The sequence below is a fragment of the Mobula birostris genome, chromosome 6, assembly GCF_030028105.1.
Source record: "Mobula birostris isolate sMobBir1 chromosome 6, sMobBir1.hap1, whole genome shotgun sequence".
NCBI lineage: Eukaryota > Metazoa > Chordata > Chondrichthyes > Myliobatiformes > Myliobatidae > Mobula > Mobula birostris.
In genome coordinates this window covers 20,297,942-20,322,956 of record NC_092375.1, presented here as the reverse complement: position 1 = coordinate 20,322,956, position 25,015 = coordinate 20,297,942, and the positions used below count along the sequence as shown (strand labels likewise).

The 25,015-nt window shown below is 41.7% G+C and overlaps 1 protein-coding gene across 4 annotated transcripts in view; it reads right to left on the bottom strand.

Moving 5' to 3' along the window:
• Positions 1 to 25,015, bottom strand: part of LOC140198843 (bromodomain and WD repeat-containing protein 1-like) — a 157,488-nt gene that overhangs the window by 31,930 nt on the left and 100,543 nt on the right. For all 4 annotated transcript variants that reach the window (XM_072259976.1, XM_072259973.1, XM_072259974.1 and 1 more), the window contains 8 exons: positions 24,942 to 25,009; positions 22,402 to 22,582; positions 19,057 to 19,173; positions 12,304 to 12,411; positions 9,058 to 9,182; positions 6,939 to 7,021; positions 6,091 to 6,202; positions 2,351 to 2,412 (listed from right to left, as the gene is read on the bottom strand). In XM_072259976.1, the coding sequence (XP_072116077.1) occupies positions 2,351 to 2,412; positions 6,091 to 6,202; positions 6,939 to 7,021; positions 9,058 to 9,182; positions 12,304 to 12,411; positions 19,057 to 19,173; positions 22,402 to 22,582; positions 24,942 to 25,009 (856 nt within the window). The remainder of the gene's footprint in view (positions 1 to 2,350; positions 2,413 to 6,090; positions 6,203 to 6,938; positions 7,022 to 9,057; positions 9,183 to 12,303; positions 12,412 to 19,056; positions 19,174 to 22,401; positions 22,583 to 24,941; positions 25,010 to 25,015) is intronic.

The window sequence follows — 25,015 nt, the reverse complement described above, 5'->3', positions numbered from 1 at the left end:
TCGAATGGTGAAAGGCCTTAATAGGGTGGATGGGGAGAGGATGTTTCCTATGGTGGGAGAGTCCAAGACCAGATCACACAGCCTCCTTTTGGAGTGCTTCCTTTTGGAACAGAGTTGAGGAGGAATTTCTTTAGCCAAAGAGTGGCAAATCTGTGGAATTCTCTGCCACAGGCAGCTGTAGAGGCCAAGTGTTTATGTATATTTAAACCAGAGGTTGATAGATTCTTGATTGGTCAAGGCATGAAGGGATACAGGGGGAAGGCAGGAGATTGGGGCCAAGAGGAAAACATGGATCACCCATGATGAAATGGTGGAGCGGATCTGATGAGCCAAATGGCCTAATTCTGTTCCTATATCTTATGGTGTCAACGACCCACCATCAAAACTCAAAGAAACTAAGTTGCACAGATGTGGAGAATGAAAGAGGGGATGTTTATAATATAGATCACAAAGTTGTCAAGATAACAATTAGCTTAAGACTCAGCAGCTGGATACAAGAGAAAAAAACAAATCGAAACAAAGATATAGCCACATTTAAAAGAGTCATCTATTCCCTTTCATACAGCACTCTGCTACACATTTGCGGAAGATGCAACCCGTCTTCCGGGTGGCTAAACATTTTAGTTCTGATTCCCACTCCAGTTCTGATGTGTCAATCCAAGGCCTCCTCTTGTGCCAAGATGAGGCCACCATCAGGGTACAAGAGCAACACCTTATATTCCATTTGGGTACCCTCCAACCTGATGGTATGAATATCAATTTCTCCTTCAAACAAGCACAACCCCCCCAAAACACCATTCCCCATACTGACCTTTTATTTCTTCTCACCTGCCTATTTCTTCCCTGTGTCCACTCCTCCACCCCTTTTCCCCTATGGTCCATTCTCTTCTCCTATCAGATTCTTCCTTCTCTAGCCCTTGGCCTTTCCCACCCACCTGACTTCACCAGCACCTTCCAGCTAGACTTTTTCCCTCCCCCCACCTTTTTATTCTGGCATCGACCCCCTTCCTTGTCAGTCTTAAAAAAGGGTCTTGGCCCAAAACAGACACTATTTATTCTTTTCCATATATGCTGCCTGACCTGCTGAGTTCCTCAAGTGTTTTATGTTTGTTGCTTTGGATTTCCAGCAACAGCAGGCTTTCTCATGTCCTACTGTTTAATTTCTTTCCATAATTCAGGAATTTTTATCAATCTTTCCAGATGAAGCAGGAATTGAATTGCACTTCTTCCAATTTAGTGCACTGTATTCAGTGCTCATGATGGAGGTCTCCTCGAGAAACCAATGACAGATTGAGGGCAGAACACCTCTCTTCATTTCACCAGGATGGCCCCAAGCTTTCAGTCACATGTCATTTTTATTCCTTTTCTGTGTCCCAATACCACTCTGATATCTATAACCTCCACCATTATTCCAACAATGCCCAGCATACATTTGTGACCAACATACATCATCTTCCATCTGGCACACTAACTCTCTTGGAGTATATTATTGAACGATTTCAGGTAATCTCTCCTCTTATCAGATCCCTGAATATTTCTGTCCTCAACAATGTTGTTTTACTTGCTTAATACCGCCAGCATTTTTTTTTTGACCAAATATAACTACTTGTGCCATGGAATGCTAAGAACATTCAACTGATATGTAGGACAGTTATCACACAGATAGATATGGTAATGGTCACAAATTAAAGTTACAGTTTACCTCGCCTCTCACCAAAATTGATGCACACAAGGCAGATTGCCTCTCCATAATCCAAATATTCATAAAAATTTCATCCCTTCGAAAATATTTTATATTGAACTGCTTATATGCTATCATCAAACAGCAGAAATAACATGTCACAGTCATGGTTCGATACTTGAGATTAAATTACCAAATAATGTTAGATCATGTAAAAAAAAACCCACGGTTCAAGAGTAAATGAAATTGAAAAAAATCATTTTCTAGAAATCTGAAAAAAAAAACAGAAAATGCTGGAAACACTCAGCAGATCACATGTAGAAAGAGTAATATTAACTCTTTCAGCTCCAGGATATTTAATCAGAACCGAAATTGAGTAAGGTCCCCTAGACATGAAATGTCAACAGTTTCTCTTTTCACAGATGCTGCCTGACCTGCGTATTTTCTGCATTTTCTGGTTGATTATTACACAATTCAAGCCTTTTCAAAAACAATAATGAACATCTCTTATTTCATGTATTATAGGCAATTTTGTTAGCCAAACGTTAAGGTCATTTTTCTTTGTGTCTATTAACATTATTCCTGTAAAATATCACTTGAAATTGATTAACATACATCTACAATGGAAGGCTTAACTAACAACTTTAGCACATGATTCTAGATAATTACCATTTTCAGAAATGGGTTCCATATCCCAAGGACTGAGCCTCTCAATTTCGTTATTCTCCCAGCTTTAGAGACAAAATGGAAAAACAAGTTATAGATCACAGATCTTGATAAATGCTGATCTCTTTTGAAGCTTTCATATCTTCCTTTTAAAATGCAAGGTACAGTCACAAGTTCCCACACCAAATCATGAACATATTTCTCAAAGTGACGACAATTAAATTCTATATTGCCTGAAGTTTCACTTTCAGAATGAAAGAATATTGTTGTTTACAAGTTCTCTAAGTATCCTTATTTATCCCTCAAAATAAATTGATTTACTGATTATTTCTCTGTGAGATCACATTGTATAAATTGATAGTGCCTACGGCAAAACAAAAAACACAGTAAATTAAAAACTAAAAAAACTAGAGAGTGAAAATCTGAAATAAAAATAAAAAATTCCAGAAACATTTAGTAGGTTTGGCAGCATCTGTGGAAAGAGAAAACAAGTAAACATTTCATTTCAAAGACCCATGTTCAAGACTAGGAAGTGAGAACACGGTGTTAAACTGCTGAGAAAAAAAAAAGGACAAATAAAATGCCCATGTTAGGATGAGGACGGGATTGCCATAGGATTTATGGTAGAGATTATCCAGTTAGAAAGAAAAGGAACAAAGGCTACAAGATGGATGATGTACCACATTAATGATCTGTTCTGATACAGACAAAGAAAGCAAGTTATCCAGAGTTGTAGGGCAACAAAACGACCTGATGGAAGATGATGTGCTGTTTCATAGCTTTTGTTTAATTTCTCTAACTGCCCCCATTAAACTGTCAACTGAATGACCTGTACAATGCATCACCACGGTAACTATGGGTGGCCCTTACACATTCCTTAGTCTCTGCCCAGAATACTGTTAGTTTCCATCCACAGATGCTGTTTCTTCCTTCTCCACATCTTGAAACCAACTAGTTTTCTCCATTTCCTTGTTAAATGGAGATCCTGAAATACCGTTTCTCTTTCAACAGTTGCAACATTTTCTGATAGGAGACCACTATGTTGATTATAAAACATTTTAATAGTAAATGGAAGGTTCCTTAATCTATGACAGAATAGTAGTATTCATGGCTCCGTCTGTTTAAGTAGACAATGGATGCGCCCGTCGGGGCGCAGACCTGGGCGATGAATATGGAGTTCCTGGGCTGCCCAGACATCAAGATCCTCCCCTCGGCCTCGCGGATGTGGTCTAAAGGAATGCGAAGCAGTACATTTGGCAGAGCTGCTAGATTTGTGTGGGGTTTACTCCTTAGCCTTCTCTTCTCCCGAAAATTTGTGGACAGAACTGAAAAAGTGTGTGTGAGCAAAGAGGCCTACAAACCTGACTCAGTTACACCAGTTCTGTCTGGAGGAATGGAACAAAATTCCAGCAACTTACTGTGAGAAGCTTGTGGAAGGCTACCCAAAACGCTTGACCCAAGTTAAACAACTTAAAGGCAACGCTATCAAACACTAACAAAGTGTATGCAAACTTCTGACCCACTGGGAAAGTGATGAAAGAAATAAAAGCTGAAATAAATCATTCTCTCTATTACTCTGACATTTCACATTCTTAAAATAGTGATCCTAACTGACCTAAGACAGGGAATGTTTTCTAGGATTAAATGTCAGGAATTGTGAAAAACTGAGTTTAAATGTATTTGGCTAAGATGTATGTAAACTTCTGACTTCAACCGCACATGGATTGGAAAGGTTTAGAAAGCAATGACTTGTGGGGGAAGAAGCTGTTTCCCATCCTAACAGCTCTTATCCTAATGCAACAGTACATCCTCACTGTTGGATGGATAGGAGAGATCATTAACAATGCTGAGGGCCCTGAGTACATGACACAACTGATGAATATCTTTGGTGGGTGGAAGAAAGATCCCAATGATCCTCTCAACAGTCATCACAATACTTTGTAGGGACCTGTGCTTTGCAACTCTCCTACCAGATGGTGATGCTGCTGGTCAGGACCCTCTCAATGGTGCTCCTGTAAAAATTAGTTAGAGTAGGTGGTGGGGTGCCTCACTTGCCTCAATCTCAAGGGGTGATGACGCTGCTGTGCTTTCTTGACAAAAGAGGCAGTGCTGAGCAACCAGGTGAGATTGCCTGTTACGTGCAGTCTCAGAATCTTCATGCTCCTAATTTTCTCCACAGAGGATCTGTGTACGTGCAGTGAGTAGCGGTCAGCCTCCAACTTCCTAAAGTCCACAATCATCTCTTTGTTCTTGTCCACACTGAGACTCAAGTTGCTGTGCTCGCACCATTCTACCAGCTGCTCTAACTCCTCTCTGAACGCCATTTCATCATGGTTGAAGAAGCCAACCACTGTCGTGTTATCAGTGAATTTAATGATTCAGTTTAAACTGAATCTAGCAATGCAGTCATATGTCAGCAGCGTGAACAGCACAGAGTCTTAGGAGCGTTGGTGCTCACTGTGATAGAGCTAGAGACATTTTTGTCAATGAATGATGGACTGGCTTTTCTGTCAAGAAGTCTAAGATCCAGTTACTAAGAGACCTGCTGACACCCAAAGAGGACAGGTTACCCACCAGCTTCTAAGAAATAATCATATTAAATGCTAAGCTGAAGTTGATAAACAGCAACCTGGCATATTAGATGGCAATTTCCAGGTGGGACAGATAGCAAAGGTTATGGCATCATCAATGGACCAATTTACACAATAAGCCAACTGGAAAGGATGGAATGTAACAGGAAGATGGGATGTAATGCGACCCATAACCAACTGCTCAAAGCACTTCATTATTATTGAGGTCAAAGCCACTGGACAGTAGTCATTGAGAAAGGTTACTGTCACTCTCTTGGGCACCGGGATGATGGTGGCCACCTTAAAGCCCAAGTGGGTCAGTGGACTGATCCAGAGAGATTTTGAAGAGGACCGTTATAACCTCTGATAACTGGGCTGCATAGCCCCTCAGCACCCAACCAGGCATGTTATCTGGCCCTGCAGCTTTATATGGGTTGACCCTGGCTAGGGTCTTCCTCACATCTGCTGCAGCCAGACAGAGTGCCTGCTCATCAGGGGGAGGGAAGCCTTCCTCACCAACACATCATTCCGTGCACCAAACCTAGCATAAAAGACATTCAGCTTTTCAGGAAGAGAAGCTTCACTGTTGTTGACTCGGAGTGGACTTGTTGTCTGTTATGGTTTGAATGTCCTGCCACATGCACTTCATGTCTCTGGTGTCACAGAAATGGCCATATATTCTCTGTGAATAACTCCATTTTGACTTTCTGATGGTGCGGGAAAGCACAGATCTTGCTGACCTGAGAGCTGTCTTATCCCCTGATCTGAAGGCAACATCCTGATTTCTGAGCTGTGTCCAGACCTCTGCTGTCAGCCATAATGATTGTCACAGGTGGGGAGAAGTGAGCAAAACAGGCTAACTGAGATAGGAGGTTGCTTTGCCATTGACTGCATATAGCAAGTGTACAACTTCTGGGCAATTCATCCTTCTTTACTATTTATCTACATAATTCAAAAGTACTATTCCTTGAAATTAAACTTTAGGAACCAACTGCTCACTACAACTTTATTTCCTATTCTGAGGATTATTTTGAATTGTGATTTTTATTTTTGTAAAGGCTTTATCAGAAAACTTTCACAATGATACACTTGTTACTACAGATTAAAACCTTTTGAGCTTTACACTTAACAGGAATAGGCTTTGGAGTTCATATATGGTTTCTTCCAACTTACCAAACAGTGTAACACTGGAAATGACTATCTGGATATGTTGCCTGGAACGGCTCCTGACTCAATGCTGTCCCAAACCACCAAGCATCATCTATTATAGATCGGAATTTGTCATCTGAGGCAACAAAATAATGAATCGCTAAAGCAAGACATCTTAAAATAAGGTGATAAACAGAACAGTTTTCAGTACAGATCCAGAGCTTGCCTAAAAGCATACAATTAGATTCCAATGGGAGCAGAACCTAGCAATTCCCACAAACCATTGTTCTATTCAAAAGTAGCTCAGATTGGGTCCAAGTTTATTAGAAGATAGAAGAGGCAAAGTGAACTAAATTTCATTTCTGCATTATATATTCAACAGATACCTTTAAAATACGATACATAACTTGAGAGTACGTGTTAAAATAGGTTTTGCTAACTCTAATTAATCACGTTCTAAGTAGCCTAATGGTTCAATGTTTGACATGTTATAATTCCCACACTTGGTCCGAGCTTCACGACTTCCAACACAAAATATTGCACAATTAACATAATATAAATGCCAAGTGGATTCACTGACATGCCACAACTGCATTGTAAGGACTTCCGTAAAGTAGAATACAGAAGGCCTGAAGATCACAGATTGCCTCAGTTCATTTCCTGACAAAGTAGCTTTTGAAGAATTGCATACATAAGGACAATAGGGGGCTGTTGTGGAATTGGTCTTTTATATGACGGTGGAATAATTTTTAAGAAAAATTAAAATTGGAGAAAGGAATGAATAAAACTTGGGAAAAACAGAAAAAGATAGAAACACTCAGTTAGCATTTATGGGAAAGACATAATTAATGATATTAACAAATAAGACTTACTTGCTTTCCAATTCCTTTTTCTTGCTTCATCATAAAATTGACGTAAAACAAGAAAATCTATCACATCTGGCATGTCATGGTACCTGGAATATAAAACATCTAATCTCCAATTTGCAGTATTTAGATTCACCAAGAGATTAATGTATAATTTTATATATTCTCAGGCAATGATACAGTGGTGCAGTCGACATTTCGGACCAAGGCCCTTCGTAGGGACTATCTGGGGGAGGAGCTGGTGGGGGATTTGGGGGTGGGAGGGGGAGGGATGGAGCCAGGAGCTGGACAGTTGATTCGCGGGGGCGGGGGATGTGGGGGGATCATGGGGCAGGAGGCCTGGGGAGGGGGGCCCAGAGGATGGGCAGTGGCGGATGCGGTGCGGCTGGGGGGCGGGGGGGGGAAGGAGGTGGGGCATTGACGGAGGTTGGAGAGGTCGATGTTCATGCCATCGGGTTCGAGGCTGCCCAGATGGAGTGTGGGGTGTTGTTCCTCCGGCCTGAGTGTGGCTTCATCTGTGCAGTGGAGGGGGCCATGGATGGACGTGTCAGAATGGGAATGGGACATGGAATTAAAGTCTGTGGTGATATACTGCATCTGGTGCTCCCGATGCGGCTTTCTATATATTGGCAAGACCCGACGCAGACTGAGAGACCGTTTCGCTGAACACCTACGCTCTGTCCGCCAGAGAAAGCAGGATCTCTCAGTGGCCATACATTTTGATTCCATGTCGCATTCCCATTCTGGTGTGTCTGTTCACGGCCTCCTCTGCTGTAGGGATAGGGCCTCCCTCGGGTTGGAGGAACAGCACCTTGTGTTCCGTCTGGGTGGCCTCCAACCTGATGGCATGAGCATTGACTTCTCTAACTTCCGTTGGTGCCCCAGCTCCCCCTCATACCCCATCCATTGTTGCCCATCCTCTGGATTTACCCCCCTTCCCCTTTCTTTCTCCCTGGGCCTCCCGTCCCATGGTCCCCTCATGTCCCTTTTGCCGATCAACTGTCCAGCTCTTGGCTCCATCCCTCTCCCTCCTGTCTTCTCCTATCATTTTGAATCTCCCCCTCCCACTTTTAAATCTCTTACTAGCTCTTCTGTCAGTTAGTCCTGACAAAGGGTCTTGGCCCGAAACGTCAACCGTACCTCTTCCTAGAGATGCTGCCTGGCCTGCTGTGTTCACCAGCAACTTTTATGTGTTGCTTGAAATTCCAGCATCTGCAGGTTTCCTCGTTTCAGTGGTATGATTAATCGTATTGAAATTCTTAGAGGTTATAATATGTTACAGACACATCATAAGAAGAATATGAAGACCATTTTTTTGTTAAATCTGACTTACATGAATCTCAATTCACCAACAGATAGAAACATATGCCATATCCCTAAAGAGCAACATTTCATAACTGTAGTAAGCCCAGTATTAAAAATCTATATTGTGCAGAAAATGTAGTGATATTCAGACAAGCTAAATAAATGATCAGTTGAAAATAATTTATTGTCATTGACTCCAAAAAACCCTTATAATAAGCATCGTATAGCATATTTTAAATAATGAAAGCTCAAGTCCAACACAGAGCTTTTTTTAATACTGAAAACCTGAAAATTTAAAATATTGGAAATTTCAAAGATGAGACTGTAAAGAAATGCAGAGAGTACAAGGGAAAAATATTGACAAGTAAAATACATATGGAGGACTGATTAACTATGAAACGTGTCTATTGAACATATTAAAGGAAATATTCTGAGTAAATGTTCTATATACCTTTACAAAAATAGATGGCAATGAGAGACAAGGAGTTAAACATAAAAGGAGAAATGCTGGTGGAGTTTATCCTGTTTAAAAAAAACAAATTACTAGGGAACTGAAGAGTGACAAGAGAAGAAATAGCAATCTCTAACCATCATCTTAGACACACTTGTGAAAACAGAGAGCAGAAAATGTATAGGAGAGCTAGAGATAGATTCATAATGGGAGGTCAAATACAGTTGAGAACTAATATTGCAATCTTCTCAATTTGTTTTAGTGAGATCCTTATCTGTGATATTAATTTCAGAAATACAGTCGAATAAATTTATGCATAAATTGTTAAACTAAGGCAATTAATCAAGAGCACAAATATGGATAACATACTTAACTGAAAATGATTTGTCCATAATTTTGCCTGTTTCATGGTCTATGAAGGCAAGCTTGAGGCAGCATAGTGTAGGAGGGCCAACTTCATATTTTAACCCAACAATTTTCAAAAATTCCTGATCCTATTTAAAATAGAAATAATGTCATAAAAGTGCCAACTGCTCAAATCCTAGAAAGTACATAGTTATAGGTTCAAGACTTCCCAGCACCAAACAATACTAGAATTTTCCAATTACCACAGAAAGTATATATTGGACATATTAAGGATGATAAACACATAACTGAAGGTGTTATATTTGAATGCACTCAGTATATGGAATAAGATAGATGAATTTGTAGCACAGTTAGTGATGGGCATCACTGAGTTGTGGCTCAAGGAAGATTATAGGTGAGAGCTTAACATCCAAGGATACACATTGTATCAAAAGGACAGACAGGTAAGCAAGAGTGAGTGGGGTGGCTCCATTGGTAAAAAAAATATGAAATGAAATCCTTAGAAAGAGGTGACATGGGAACAAAAGTATAGAATCTTTGTAGGTAGAGCCAAGAAATTGCAAGGGTAAAAAGACCCCGATGGAAATTATATACAGGCCAAACAGCAGCAACGATATGGGCTACAAATTACAACAGGAGATAGAAAAGACATTTCAAAAGGACAATGTAATGATATTCATGGGAGATTTCAAGAACAGAGGGATTGGCAAAATCAGGTTGGTACTGGATCCCAAGGGGGGAAATTTGAAGAATGCCTACAAGATGGCTTTTTAGAGCAGCTCGAAGTTGAACTCACCAGGGCATCAGCAATACTGGATTAGGTGTTGTGCAATGAACAGAAATTGATTAGAGAGCTTAAGGTAAAGGAATCCTTAGGGGACCAATGATCATAATATGATAAAATTCATCCTGCAATTTGAGAAGGAGAAGCTGAAAACAGATGTATTAGTATTACAGTAGAGTAAAGGGAATTACAGAAGTATGAAAGAGATGCTGGCCAAAGTTGATTGGAAGATGACTCTAACAGGAATGATGACTGAGCAGAAATGGCTGGAGTTTCTGGCAGCAATTCAGAAGGCACGGGATAGATACATCGCAAAGTAGTCATATTCTAAAGGCTGGATGACACCATTGTACCTGACAAGGAAAGTCAAAGTCAACATAAAAGCCAAAAGGAAGGCATATAATAAAGCAAAAATTAGTGGTAAGTTAGAGAATTGGGAAGATTTTAAAAACCAACAGAAAGCAACTTAAAGTCATTAAGGAGGAAAAGATGCAAAATGAAGGTAATCTAGCCAAAAATATTGAAGAGGACACCAAACGTTCCTTCACTTATTAAAAAGAGTAAAAAAACAGGCAAGGTTGGATAGCGTACCGCTGGAGAATGATGCTGGAGAGGTAGTAAGGGGTATAAGGAAATGGTGGACAAACTGAATAAGTACATTGCATCAGTCTTCACTATGGAAGACACGAGAAGTATGCCAGAAGCTTGAGTGTGTCAGGAGGCAGAAATGAATGAAGTTGCCTTTACTAGAGAAAAGGTTCTTGGGAAACTCAAATGTCTGAAGGCTGGTTCAGATGGACTACACCCCAGTGTGCTAAAACAGGTGGTTGAAGAGATTTTGGAGGCATTAGTAAGGATCATTCACGAGTCAATAGATTTTAGCATGGTTCCAGAGGAGTGGAAAGTTGCAAATGTCACTCCGCTCTTCAAGAAGGGAGAGAGACAGAAGAAAGGAAATTATGGGTGGGTGGTCTGGTTCTGGGGTACTTCACAGCACATGATAAAATAGGCTGTAGTCAGCATGGTTTCCTTAAGGGAAACCTTACCTGACAAATCTGTTGGAATTCTTTAAAGAAATCACGTGCAGGATAGGCAAAGGAAAATTGATGGATGTTGTGTACTTGGATTCTCAGAAGGACTTTGACAAGGTGCCACACATGAGACTGCTTAACAAGCTTTGAGCCCATGGCATTACAGGAACAATACCAGCATGGGTAGAGCACTAGCTGATTGGTATCAGGCAAACATTGGGAATAAAGGGAGCCTTTTCTGGTTGGCTGCTGGTGACTTGTGTTCCACAGGGGTCTGTGTTGGGACCGACTCTTTTTATGTTATATGTCAATGATTAGGATAACAGAATTGATGGGTTTGTGGCAAGTTTGTGGACAATACAAAGACAAGTGGAGGGGCAAGGAGGCTCGAGAAGACTAAGACAGATTAGGACAATGAGCAAAGAGGCAGATGGAATAATGTGTCAGTAAGTATATGGACATGCACTTTGGTAGCAGAAGTAAAAGCGTAGACTATTTTCTAAATGAAGAGAAAATTTAAAAATCAAAGGTGCCAAAGAACTAGGGACTCCTCATGCAGGATTCCCTTAAGGTTCACTTGCAGGTTGAGTCAGTGATGAGGAAGGCAAATTCAATGTTAGCATTCATTTTGAGAGACTAGAATATAAAAGCAAGGATATAATGTTGAGGCTTTATAAAGCTCTGGAAGGCCTCACTTGGAGTATTGAGAGCAGTTTTGGAATACTTATCTAAGAAAGGGTGTATAGACATTGGAGAGGGCTCAGAGCCAGTTCTCGAGAATGATTCCGGGAATTAAAAGTGTTACCATATGAGGACCAATTGAGGGCTCTGAGCCTGTACTCACTGGAATTCAGAAGAATGAGACGGGATCTCATTGAAACCTATCTAGTGTTGGAAGGCCTCAGTACAGTGGATATGGAGAGGATTCCTTTGGTGGGGGAGCCTAAGACCAGAGGACACAGCATCAGAATAGAGGGACCTGTTTAGAACAGAGATGAGGAGATATTCCTTTAGCCAGAGGGTGGTAAATCTGTGGAATTTATTGCCACAGGGCAGCTCTGGAGGCCAAGTCATCGGGTATATTTACAGCAGAGGTTAATAGATATTTAACTAGTCAGGGCATGAAATGATATGGCGAGAAAGCAGGAGATCAGGGCTGAGAGGGAAAATGGATCAGCCATGATCAAATGGCTGAGCAGGCTCAATGGGCCAAATAACCCAATTCTGCTCCTATATCTTATGGTCTTTGCTCACATCAAAACAGGAAACACCAACCAAAGCACTTCTTGTATCAGACGGACTTCAGCTTTGAAAGTTGATAGAGAGATGATGGAATTACAACACAACAACCACTGAAACTCCACAAATTAAATTACTCACATACTTGTGGAAATAAAATTTGACTCAATTCACAAATTCATTGTTCAGTATTACCCTAAGTTCCATCTTGTGCCACGGCTGTTTGCGCTTACTGATGGTGTATATTTTAGCCTTTTTAACAGCTTCAACATAAGCTTCATGACCTTGCCGGAAGTAGACAACCTGTTGAAACAAATCCAACCAATAATGCTCAATGTACAAAGTATTATGACATTTTCAAAAAATAAATAATTTTCCAGGTAATTTGATGGAAGACATTGTATTTCAGAAAGAGACACAGCAACTGTTTCCTGAAAATTAAGTCATTAATAGAATCTATTAATTCATGGCACACTTTATAGTATTCCTGTCAAGGGATTGAACATTTTCATTTTAAAGGAAGTTGAGGACTAAAAGGACACAAATTATAATGAATGTTAATCATTCTAATTAACAAAAATCAGCTTATTGGACCAGAAGGGCCAGTTCCGCAGTATCTCTAAACAAAAATCAAATAAATAAAAATTAAATTAAATTCTGAAAACAAAAATGAGAAAAATTAAGTTGAGTAGCATCCACAGGGGAAAAGAAATTGTCAACATTAGCAGAGAGGGGAGATGGCCAGTATTAAAAATAAAGGAGCTAGGAACATAACAAGACAGGAGTCCAAAGCTATTGGTGGCTGGAGAGGAATGAAGGATGATATATAGGTTGAGCCAGGGAAGTGACAGAAGGGATGGCATTGAGAGACTGAAGCAAGGTGGAGGAAAAGGAGCGTGAAGGTAGAGCCAGCTGCTGAAAAGTTGTAAGCAGGAACACAAAGGCTACTGTTCAGTGTGCTTGATTGTCTTATCCACATCTTTGATCACTCAATGGCCAATTCATTTGGTAGACCAGTAGAACTGCTCGTTAAATGCAAATATCTATGGAATCATGACACCAAGATTGGAAGTGTAGTTGACAGCGAGGCTATCAAACCTTGCGGCAGGATCTGGACCAGTTGGAAAAATTGGAGAAGCAAGGACAAATGTTTCCAGGAGATCGTAGGACTCTAGGATACATTGCTTAAAAGGGGAATAGAGGGAGGAACAGTCACCACATTTAAGCAGTTCCTGGATGTATACTTGGAAGAACTGTGACCTGCAGTACTGTGGATCAAGTGCTGGAAGGGGGGGCAAAATTGTATCTCTCTCATCATGGGCACAGATATAATTACCATGACTTGACAAAACACTTGAAAACAAATATTACTATTAGACACTGAGCAGAAATAAAAATATTTTAAGACAAATGTACCTTCTGCTTGCAACACACACCAAATGCTATGGGAATGCAGCAGATCAGGCAGCATCTTTGGAAATGAATAAACAGCCCAAGTTTTGGGTCAAAACCCTTGATCAGGACTGCAAAGGTAGGGGGAAGAAGCCAGAATGAGGTGGCGGTGGGAAGAGCAAAAGTACCGGGGGGGGGGGGGGGCACGCTGGTGGATGAAATAAGAAACCAGGTAAAGAAGGTAGCGGGCTGGAAAAGGAATCTGATAGGAAGGAGCGCCAACCATGGGAGAAATGGAAGGAGGAGGGGCACCAGGGGCAGAGATAGGCAGGTGAGAAGATGAGAGTTACCCTATGTCTTCCTACCCTATGTCACCTCTTTCTAATGATTTGATTTAATTTTTACCAACAGAGCAACACTGCCCCCTTGCCTTCCTGCCTACCCTTTTGATAACAATGTACACCCTTGGACATTAAGCTCCCAGTTATGATCTTTCAGCCATAGTTCCTACAACATCATACCTGCCAATCTGCAACTATGCTGCAAGTTCACCTTTTTCCATACACTGCGCAAATTCAGATACAACACTTTCAGTCCTGTTTTCACCCTTTTCGATTTTGTCACACCATGCTCAACCTTTTGATTCCTAACTTTGAGGTCTTAGCAACATCTGCTTTCACAACCTCTCCATTAATTGTTCTGGCACTCAGGTTCCCATCCCCTTGCAACTTTAGTTTAAACCCAACGTGCAGCACTAACAAATATCCTAGTGGGAAGATTAGTCCCCCTCCTGTTCAGACACAAATCATCCCTTCTGTACAAGTCCAACCTTCCCTGAAAGAGAAACTAATGATCCAAAACATCTTATGCCATCCTTCCTACACCAACTCCTTCATCATGTATTAAACTGTACAATCTTCCTAGTTCTAGCCTCACTAGCACGTGGCACAGGCAGCATCCTGAGATCACAACCCTGGAAGTCCAGCCCTTTAAATTAGCACCTAAACTCCCTATGCAGAACCTCATCACTCATCCTTCTCAAGTCATTGGTACCTACATGGACCACAACTTCTGGCTGTTCACCCTCCCACTTAAGAATATTGAGTAATTGATCTGAGAAACCCCAGACCCTGGCACCTGGGAGGGAACATACCATCCGGGAATCTCATTCTCGCCCACGGAACCTCCTGTCCATTCTCCAAACTAACGAATCCCCTATCAGCGTAGCATGTCTCTACTTCACACTTCGCATCTGAGTCACAGAGGAAGACTCAGTGTCAGAGACCTGATCACTGTGACTTTCTTCTGTTAGGTCACCTTCTCCCCACCCCCACAAAACAGTATCCAAAGTAATATACCTGGTGTTTAGGGGGCTGGCCGCAGGAGTACTCTGCACTAGCTCCTTAACCCCTTTCCCCTTCCTGTTACCCAGTTTCCTGTGTCTTACACCTTCGATGAAATTACCTCCTGATATGTCCTATCACTCCTTCAGCCTCCCAAATGATCCCCAGTTAAACAAAGAAACATAGAAAACATACAGCACAATACAAGCCCTTCAGCCCACAAGGCTGTGCTGAACATGTCCCTACCTTAGAAATACCTAAGCTTTACCCATAGCCCTCTATTTTTCTAAGCACCATGTACCCACCCAGGAGTCTCTTAAAAGACCCTATCGTTTCCGCCTCCACCACCATCACCGGCAGCCCATTCCACACACTCCCCACTCTCTGCGTAAAAAACTTACCCGACATCTCCTCTGTCCTACTTCCAAGCACCTTAAAACTATGCTCTCTCGTGCTAGCCATTTCAGTCCTGGGGAAAACCCTCTGGCTATCAACATGATCAATGCCTCTCATTATCTTGTACACCTCTATCAAGTCACTTCTCATCCTCCGTCACTCCAAGGAGAAAAGCCAGAGTTCACTCAACCTATTCTCATAAGGCATGCTCCCCAATCCAGACAACATCTTTGTAAATCTCCTCTGCACCCTTTCTATGGTTTCCACGTCCTTCCTATAGTGAGGTGACCCGAACTGAGCACAGTACTCCAAGTGGGGTCTGACCAGGCTCCTATATAGCTGCAACATTACCTCTCGGCTTTTAAACTCAATCCCATGATTGATGAAGGCCAATGCACCATATGCCTTCTTAACCAGAGTCAACCTGTGTAACAGCTTTCAGTGTCCTATGGACACAGAGCCCAAGATCCCTCTGATCCTCCACACTACCAAGAGTCTTACCATTAATGCTATATTCTGCCATTTTTGAGCTACCAAAATGAACCACCTCACACTTATCTGGGTTGAACTCCATCTGCCACTTCTCAGCCCAGTTTTGCATCCTATCACTGTCCCGCTGTAACCTCTGACAGCCCTCCACACTATCCACAACACCCCCAACCTTTATCATCAGCAAATTTACTCACCCATCCCTCCACTTCCTCATCTAGGTCATTTATAAAAAAAATCACAAAGAGTAGGGGTCCCAGAACATTTCCCTGAGGCACACCACTGGTCACCGACCTCCAAGCAGAATATGACCCATCTACAACCACTCTTTGCCTTCTGTAGGCAAGCCAGTTCTGGATCCACAAAGCAATGTCTCCTTGGATCCCATGCCTTCTTACTTTCTCAATAAGCCTTGCATGGGGTACCTTATCAAATGCCTTGCTAAAATCCATATACACTACATCTACGGCTCTACCTTCATCAATGTGCTTAGTCACATCTTCAAAAAATTCAATCCGGCTCGTAAGGCACGATCTGCCTTTGATAAAGCCATGCTGACTATTCCTAATCATATTTTGCCTCTCCAAATGTTCATAAATCCTGCCTCTCAGGATCTTCTCCATCAACTTACCAACCACTGAAGAAAGACTTACTGGCCTATAATTTCCTGGGCTATCCCTACTCCCTTTCTCGAATAAGGGAACAATATCCGCAACCCTCCAATCCTTCCGAATCTCTCCCATCCTCATTGATGATGCAAAGATCATCGCCAGAGGCTCAGCAATCTCCTCCCTTACTTCCCACAGTAGCCTGGGGTACATCCCATCTGGTCCCAGAGATTTATCCAACTTGATGCTTTCCAAAACCTCCAGCACATCCTCCTCCTCAATGCCTATATGCTCAAGCTTTTCAGTCCGCTCTAAAGTCAATCGCCCAGATTCTTTTCCGTAGTGAATACTGAAGTATTTAAGTACCTCCACCATTTCCTCCGGTTCCATATACACTTTTCCATTGTCACACTTGATTGGTCCTATTCTCTCACGTCTTATCCTCTTGCTCTTCACATACTTGTAGAATGCTTTGGGGTTTTCCTTAATCGTGTCAGCCAAGGCCTTCTCAAGGCCCCTTCGGGCTCTCCTAATTTCATTCTTAAGCTCCTTCCTGCTAGACTTATAATCTTCTAGATTCCTATCATTACCTAATTTTTTGAACCTTTCGTAAGCTGTTCTTTTCTTCTTGACTAGATTTACAACAGCCTTTGTAAACCACGGATCTTGTACCATACCATCATTTCCAGGTCTCATTGGAACGTACCTACTCAGAACCCCACACAAATATCCCCTGAACATTTGCCACATTTCTTCTGTACGTTTCCCTGAGAACATCTGTTTCCCATTTATGCTTCCAAGTTCCTGCCTGATAGCCTCATAGTTCCCCATACTCCAATTAAACATTTCCTTGGCTTGTCTGTTCCTATCCCTCTCCAATGTTATGGTAAAGGAGATAGAACTGTGATCACTATCTCCAAAATGCTCTCCTCCTGAGAGACCTGACACCTGACCAGGTTCATTTCCCAATACCAGATCAAGTACAGCTTCTCCTCTTGTAGGCTTATCTACATATCATGTGAAGAAACCTTCCTGAACACACCTAACAAACTCTACCCCATCAAAACCCCTCACTCTAGGAAGATGCCAATCGATATTTGGGAATTTAAGATCTCCCACAACAACCCTGTTATTATTACTCCTTTCCAGAATCTGTCTCCCTATCTGCTCCTCGATGTCCCTGTTACTATTGGGTGGTCTATAGAAAAAAGTTATTGACCCCTTCCTATTCTTGACTTCCACCCACAGAGACTCCGTAGACAACCCCTCTTTGACTTCCTCTACGAGTTCACCCAGTACCAGCTCCAACTCCTTAACAGAGTATGGCAGAAGCTGCAGCTGGATGCACCTCTAGTAGCTGTACAGTCAGGGACACTGGAGATCTCCCTGCCTTTCCACATCCTACAAGAGGAACATTACACTATCCTGCCTGTCATCTCTACCTCGGTGAAGCCTTGAAGAGGTAAAGCCTTAAGGTCACCATTCTGACTACGTCCACTCAGACGCAGCCACTGTGCTTGGCCCTGCTTTCCTTTAACTTGCTTTTACCAATTAATCTCAAATACTGATTGACAGCTGGTCAAAGCTCTATTACATTGCCACTAACTGCTCCTGCCTTTTACCCTCAGGCAGTGGACCTGATTGAAATCCCCTCCTCTCCAAATTTCCAATATCTGGATTAGCCACTGTTAAAAGGAATATGATGGTGTTGCCTTCAAACCTGAGAATGGCCTCATCATGGCAGAAGAGGAGGCAATGGATAGAAATGTCAGAATGGGAATGGGGATTTAAATTAAAATGGTTAGCTATTGAGAAATTCTGCTTTTTTCCAGACGGAGTAAAAGTGCTTGACAAAGAGGTCTGCCGATCTACATCAGGTCTCACCAATGTAGAGCACTGTATACAGTTGATGACCCCAAGAGATTCGTAAGTGAAGTGTTGCCTTACCTGGAAGGACTGTTTGGGGCCCGGAATGGAGGCAAGGGAGTAGGTGGACGGGCAGGTGTAGCACATTTTCCACTTGCAGAGATAAGTGCCAGGAATGAGATTAGTGGGGAGGGATGAATGGACAAGAGAATCATGGAGGGAGTGATTCCTGCAGAAAGTGAAGAGTGGAGAGAGGTAAAGATGAGTTTTGTAGTTTGATCCTATTGAAGATGATGGAAGTTGTAGAGAACGATGTGATGAATGTGGAGCCTTATCAGGTGGTGAATGATGACAAGAGGAACTGTATCCCTATTAAGGCAGCAGGAAGATGGGGTGAGGGCAGACATTCAGGAAATGGAGGAGATGCAGGTGAGCATCCATACTGGAGGAAGGGAAACCCCGTTCTAAGCAAATAAAAAAAGATGACAGAGACCGCATTTAAGGTTGCTATGGACAAAATGGGCAAAGAGCCTGTTTCTATGCTGTGATACACTATGACTCTAAATTACAAAAATCTGGAAACAAATTACTGCTACCAACAGATCTGACCAGTAAACTACCAAGAACATGAAGGTGCAAGTGTCAGTAAAAGAAGCCACAGTGCCACCAAGGAAAGACAAATTAAATTTCAGAATATAGATGAGATGGCTGCCTAAACATTTTTTCCCATAAAATTCCAAAAAACGTATTCAAAATGTCATAATTTCTTAATAGTTAAACCTAATGATCTTCAAAACTCTAGTATCATCAAAAGAAATCTTGATTATAGTCTTTTTTTTTTCTATCATCCTTACCTCATCTCCCATTTGTGGAACATAAGGTGATCTGCGCGGCACAGTGTCAGTAATCCACTTTGGTGGATGCCATTCCTCTAATATTGAACCATCACCAGTTGGTAGAAGATTTGGTTTCTGCATTACAAGAACAAATACAAGTCATATTATTAGAAACATGCTCAATTAGCAAACTAAACAATCTTCTAAATGTAATAATGATTATGGATTTGCTGTTTATAAATTTGCTGACGAAGCAAAATTATTGGTAGAATCTCGGTGACGAGAGAGCATACAGAAGTGAGATATGCCAACTAGTGGAGTGGTGTTGCAGCAACAACATGACACTCAATGTCAATAAGATGAAAGAGCTGATTGTGGACTTCCAGATGGGTAAGACGAAGGATCACACACAAGGGATCAGAAGTGGAGAGAGTGAGCAGTTTCAAGTTCCTGGGTGTCAAGATCTCTGAGGATCTAAACTGATCCCAACATATCAATGCAGTTATAAAGAAGGCAAGACATCAGCTATACTTCATTAGTTTGAAGAGGTTCAACAAATACACTCAAAAACTTCTACAGATGTACTGTGGTGAGCATTCTGACAGGCTGCATCACTGTCTGGTATTTGGGGGGGGGCGGGGGGGGCTACTGCACTGGACTGAAAGAAGCTGCCGAGGGTTGTAAATTTATTCAGCTCCATCTTGAGTACTAAAGTACCCAGGACATCTTCAAGGAGCAGTGTTTCAGAAAGGCAGTGTCCATTAAGGACCTTCAGCACCCAGGGCGTGCCCTTTTCTCACTGTTACCATCAGGTAGGAGTTACAGAAGCCTGAAGGCACACACTCAGTGATTCAGGAACAGCTTCTTCCCCTCTGCCATCCCATTCCTAAATGGTAATTGAAGCTTTGGACACTACCTCACTTTTTTTAATACATAGTATTTCTGTTTTTTCCATGATTTTTAATCTATTCAATATATGTACACTAATTTATTAATTATTATCTTTAGTTTCTTCTTCTGTATTATGCATTGCATTGAACTGCTGGTGCTGCTAAGTTAACAAAGTTCACGTCACATGCCAGTGATAATAAACCTGATTCCGATTCTGAAATAGTTAATTACAGGTTGATCTCCTATAATCCAGCGCCATTGGGACCTGAGTGCCAGATTAGTGAAAATGCCAAATTACAGAAGGATCACATTAAGCAACAGCTAACCACCTCATCATACCTTTAAAATATCAAAGGATTCGAAGGTTCACTTTAATGTCAGAGAAATGTATACAATATACATCCTGAAATGCTTTTTCTTCACAACTATCCATGAAAACAGAGGAGTGCCCCAAAGGATGAACGGTTAAATGTTAAAACCCCTAAGTTCCCCCATCCTGCTCCCCTCCCTCCCGTGTGTAAGCGGCAGCAAGCAACAATCCCCCCTCCCCACTGGCAAAAAAATAAAGCGCACCCACTACCAGCACTGAAGCGTGAGCTAAGCGATAGCAAAGACACAGACCTGCAGTTACCCCAAAGACTACATTGCACTCGCAGTTACTGAGGGAATCCTCATTAGTTTCTTTTCCTCTGTTTAGTAATATGCTTAAATTTAGCAGGTCACCACATCTGATCTGAGGTCGTAGGCAGAAGAGAACGGAGCACCCACCAGGTGACGCTGGAGGGCAGTGTGCGACTGCCGGCAGGCGGATAAGAAGGCGGACCGACCCAGCACGCGCCAGCTCCCCTACCGCTGGTGGGTGAGAGGGGCGGGTGCCGGGCAGCCGCGCCTCATGCCAATTATATTAATAAGTGCAGGAAAACAAACAGGACTCTCCTGTCTGTGCTTACAAGAGCGTGCCAACACATGAACAGATCTAGCGCAACCAAAACAATGCGCAGCAGATTGGTACGGTGGCCCAGAAAATTTGAGATCACAGTTGCACGGAAAATTTGAAATCAGTGCGGATTATCGAAGGAACCGGATTACAGGTAGTCAGATTAGTGAAGGTCGACCTGTAATATTTTATATCAGTGGTCCCCAACCACCGGGCCGTGGTGTGCTACTGGGTCTCAAGGAAACGATATGAGTCAGCTGCATCTTTCCTCACTCCCTGTCACGCACTGTTGAACTTGAACATAGGGTTGCCAACTGTCCCGTATTTGCTGGGACATCCCGTATAGTGGGCTAAATTGGTTTGTCCCATACGGGATCGCCCTTGTCCCGTATTTCCCCCGCTAAGATAGAGCGTTCCTATGAAACCTTTCATGTTGAAATGGCGTAAAGCGAAGAAGCAATTACCATTAATTCACATGGGAAAAATTTTTGAGCGTTCTCAGACCCAAAAAAATATCCTGCCAAATCATATCAAATAACACTAACATAGAGTAAAAGCAGGAATGATATGATAAATACACAGCCTATATAAAGTAGAAATAATGTATGTATAGTCGAGAAGATTAAGCCAAAACCGATTTGTGAGGAAAAAAAATCGGCACGTACGCACATGCGCACGTCACGCATGTGCACACAGGTGCACGCGCAAGGCTTCATGGTCATGGTAGTCTTTCTTGGGGTAAACACAAGTGTCCCGTATTTGACTGCTACTTTTTCCCTTATTTGGGAGTGAGAAAGTTGACAACCCTAACTGTAAAAGACATGTTGAGGTGAGTTTAACCCTACTTGAACGCCCCCTCCCCCCCATTCCCCGGTCAGCCGGTCCACAAGAATATTGTCAATATTAAACCAGTCTGCGGTGCAAAAAAGGTTGGGGACCCCTGTTTTATATACTGCCATGGTAATAACAGTTGTGACATTACATAGCCATTAATGTATGTAGGTAGAGCAGTATCAGAAAGATAGATTCAGTTTAAAGAACTCATTGGAGTATACATTTTTGGTTCCTTCAATATAATTCAGGAAGAACTCATGTTAACACAAAAACAAACACAAAATTAGGAGTAGACCACTTGGTCCATCAAGCTCACTCCTCCATCCCGTAAGAACATGGCTGTTCTGATTATGACAGTTTTGGATTACTGTCTACCCTTGATGACCTTTCTTCCTTTTGGTGTTCCACTCCAGGAAAATATTCGCATTCGTATTCAAACTATTTCAATTTAATTTCTATCATGTACAATATGTTTGCTCAAATATTTTAACTGGCATGATGCCCTTAGAAATGCTAACTAAGTGACTGCATGTCACTTTAAATATAATGCAGGAGCATCAAGCTACTCATCACTATCAGCATAGCTGTCATATCAGTTTCATACCTGCTCTGGCTTATATTGCCAATACAGAAAATATATTACTTCTTTAAATGCTGGGGGGGTCTTTTTTTTTTTTAAACCCACTATAGGTTACTGCTACCTTTCGTGGTCTTCCTTTGGGTTTCTTTATTTTTTTATTCCAAAGTTCATTGGCTTTATCATCCTGTTCATCATCGGAGCTACTCAGTAAGCGTGGAGCTCGTCGCCTGCTTGGTCTTTTGGGTGGTTGAAGATTATTTCCTGCGTTTGTTGTCCAGTCCGAATAATCACTGGACGAATCACTAAACACAAAACAAGAGTATATTAAATTCATGTTCATTGGAGATGTCTGGTATTCAAGCATTCCTTTTGAAAGGCATAAATGACACAATTGCATAGTTTTTTTCTGTTTATGAAAGTGGAAATCTGAAGCAATATAATTTCCTTATGGCATTTTTTTCCAAAACTGACTTCATGGTAAGTTTAAAAACGCAAACAAGAGGAATTCTGCAGATGCTGGAAATTCAAGCAACACACACCAAAGTTGCTGGTGAATGCAGCAGGCCAGGCAGCATCTCTAGGAAGAGGTACAGTCGACGTTTCAGGCCAAGACCCTTCGTCAGGACTGACGTTTCAGGCCGAGACCCTTCGTCAGTCCTGACTAAGGGTCTTGGCCTGAAATGTCGACTGTACCTCTTCCTAGAGATGCTACCTGGCCTGCTGCGTTCACCAACAAGGTTCATGGCAAGCTTGTTTTGTGTTTATATGTCTTCCAGTCTAAATGAAAGCTTCCTGATAAATCATGTACTGAGTGCATCAAATTTATGGTACTTCACAGCAGAAAAGCTAAATATTTGCACTATTCTACCAGTTTAATTGATTCTGACCAGAATGACCTCAAGGGACTCTTTGTTGTGATTATTAAGATTCTGGAGGATTGGAAAGAAATATATTTGTGTAGATGATACAAATTTGAAGGACAAATCCTTAATAACTATTAAGGTTAACAAACTATGTAACTAGACCATACACAATTCAGCAAAAAGTGATGAATACAACCAGACTCTAAATGAGAAATGGAAATATTCCTGCATTTAGCAAATAAAATTTAAAATGTCCAAAGAAAGAAGCAAATATGCCATTAAGTAGCAAAGAGAAAATATGGCATTAAATTGCATAGCTTGCACAATACAATATGAAAAATTAAGGGATTTCTACTGTCCTTCTTCAAGACATTAATTAAATCTATTCTAAAATACTGTGGTCAGTTCTGGCCCCTTAACAAAGTTCTAAAACAGAAGTGGTACAAAAGTGGTCACTAAATTCATAAACATGAGGAAATCTGCAGATGCTGGAAATTCAAGCAACACACGCAAAAAGTGCTGGTGAACGCAACAGGCCAGGCAGCATCTATTGGAAGAGGTACAGTCGACGTTTCCGGCTGAGGCCCTTTGTCAGGATAACTGAAAGAAGAGAGGGTAAGAGTTTTGAAAGTAGGAGGGGAAGGAGGAGATCCGACATGATAGGAGAAGACAGGAGGGGGAGAGATGGAGCTAAGAGCTGGAAAGTTGATTGGCAAAACTGATATGAGGCTGGAGAAGGGGGAGGATCATGGGACAGGAGGTCTAGGGAGAGAGAGCGAGAAAGCGCACAAGAGAGACACACACAACGAGCAGCTCGTGGGTTGCCATAGTGACTGACGGTGGCATTATTTGATGGATAGCTGGTGTTCAGCATGCTGAGATAAATACAAGGTCAGCTGGTTGTTAGACAGACACGCATGGTTTTGGATACTGGATGAGCTTTGTTATGCCCACAGAAAGGTGAGTTTTTGCAGGATCAATTGGGAGAATGGATCACTGGCTCTCGCAGTGTGGAAAAGGTGTGACCGGTGGGAAGTTGTCAGTGTGTCCAACCCTTGGCTGGGTTGATAACTTAACCACAGAAGACACTTCTAAAGGATTTCGGAGGACAAAAGAGGATCGATGGCATCGGCTTACCTGAAGAACTAAACACCTCTCTCTCTCCAACATTATTCAACTCAATACCACGAACTGAACTGATTTCATTTACCCATCATAAGACTGTATCCATTTACCTTTTAAGCTTGAAGAAGCTTGGCCTTTACATATTTCCACATTATATATGCATGAACTTTGCTAACCTGTTTGATTTATCTGGTTACATATTACTGTATTGCATAGTTACTAATAAAATAGCTTATGTTAACAGCAAATACCAGACTCCGGCTGTTTTCCATTTCTGTTGGTTCTTTAACCCGTTACGGGGTACGTAACACCTTTAAGCTACTCCTGTTTTAGCCAAGCTGTGGATTATTGGTCACATTATCTTAATATGGGCCTGCACCAAATGCTGTTTGAAAATGAAGCTGTACAAGTATCTTTTATGTTAAATGCATGACATCAATGCAAGTAATTTTATCACTGAAGGCCAATATAAAGCAGCACTCTAAGAGCTTGATAGTAAACATCCTGAAATATCAAGATTATAGTTTTTTTTTCTGCACTTTAAATGCCAACCTTCAAAGCTTTGAAGCAGTATCCAATTATCTTCCGTGATATCAAGTTAAACGCAAACAAATTTGTATTCTACAGCAACTCAAAGGTATAAACATACAATTTGAATTAATCGCCATTTTACCTTGAGCTGTTACTTTCGCTCTGCCACTCTTCTGAAGAGCCTCCACTGCCCTCTGCTGAATTACTCTCCTAAGA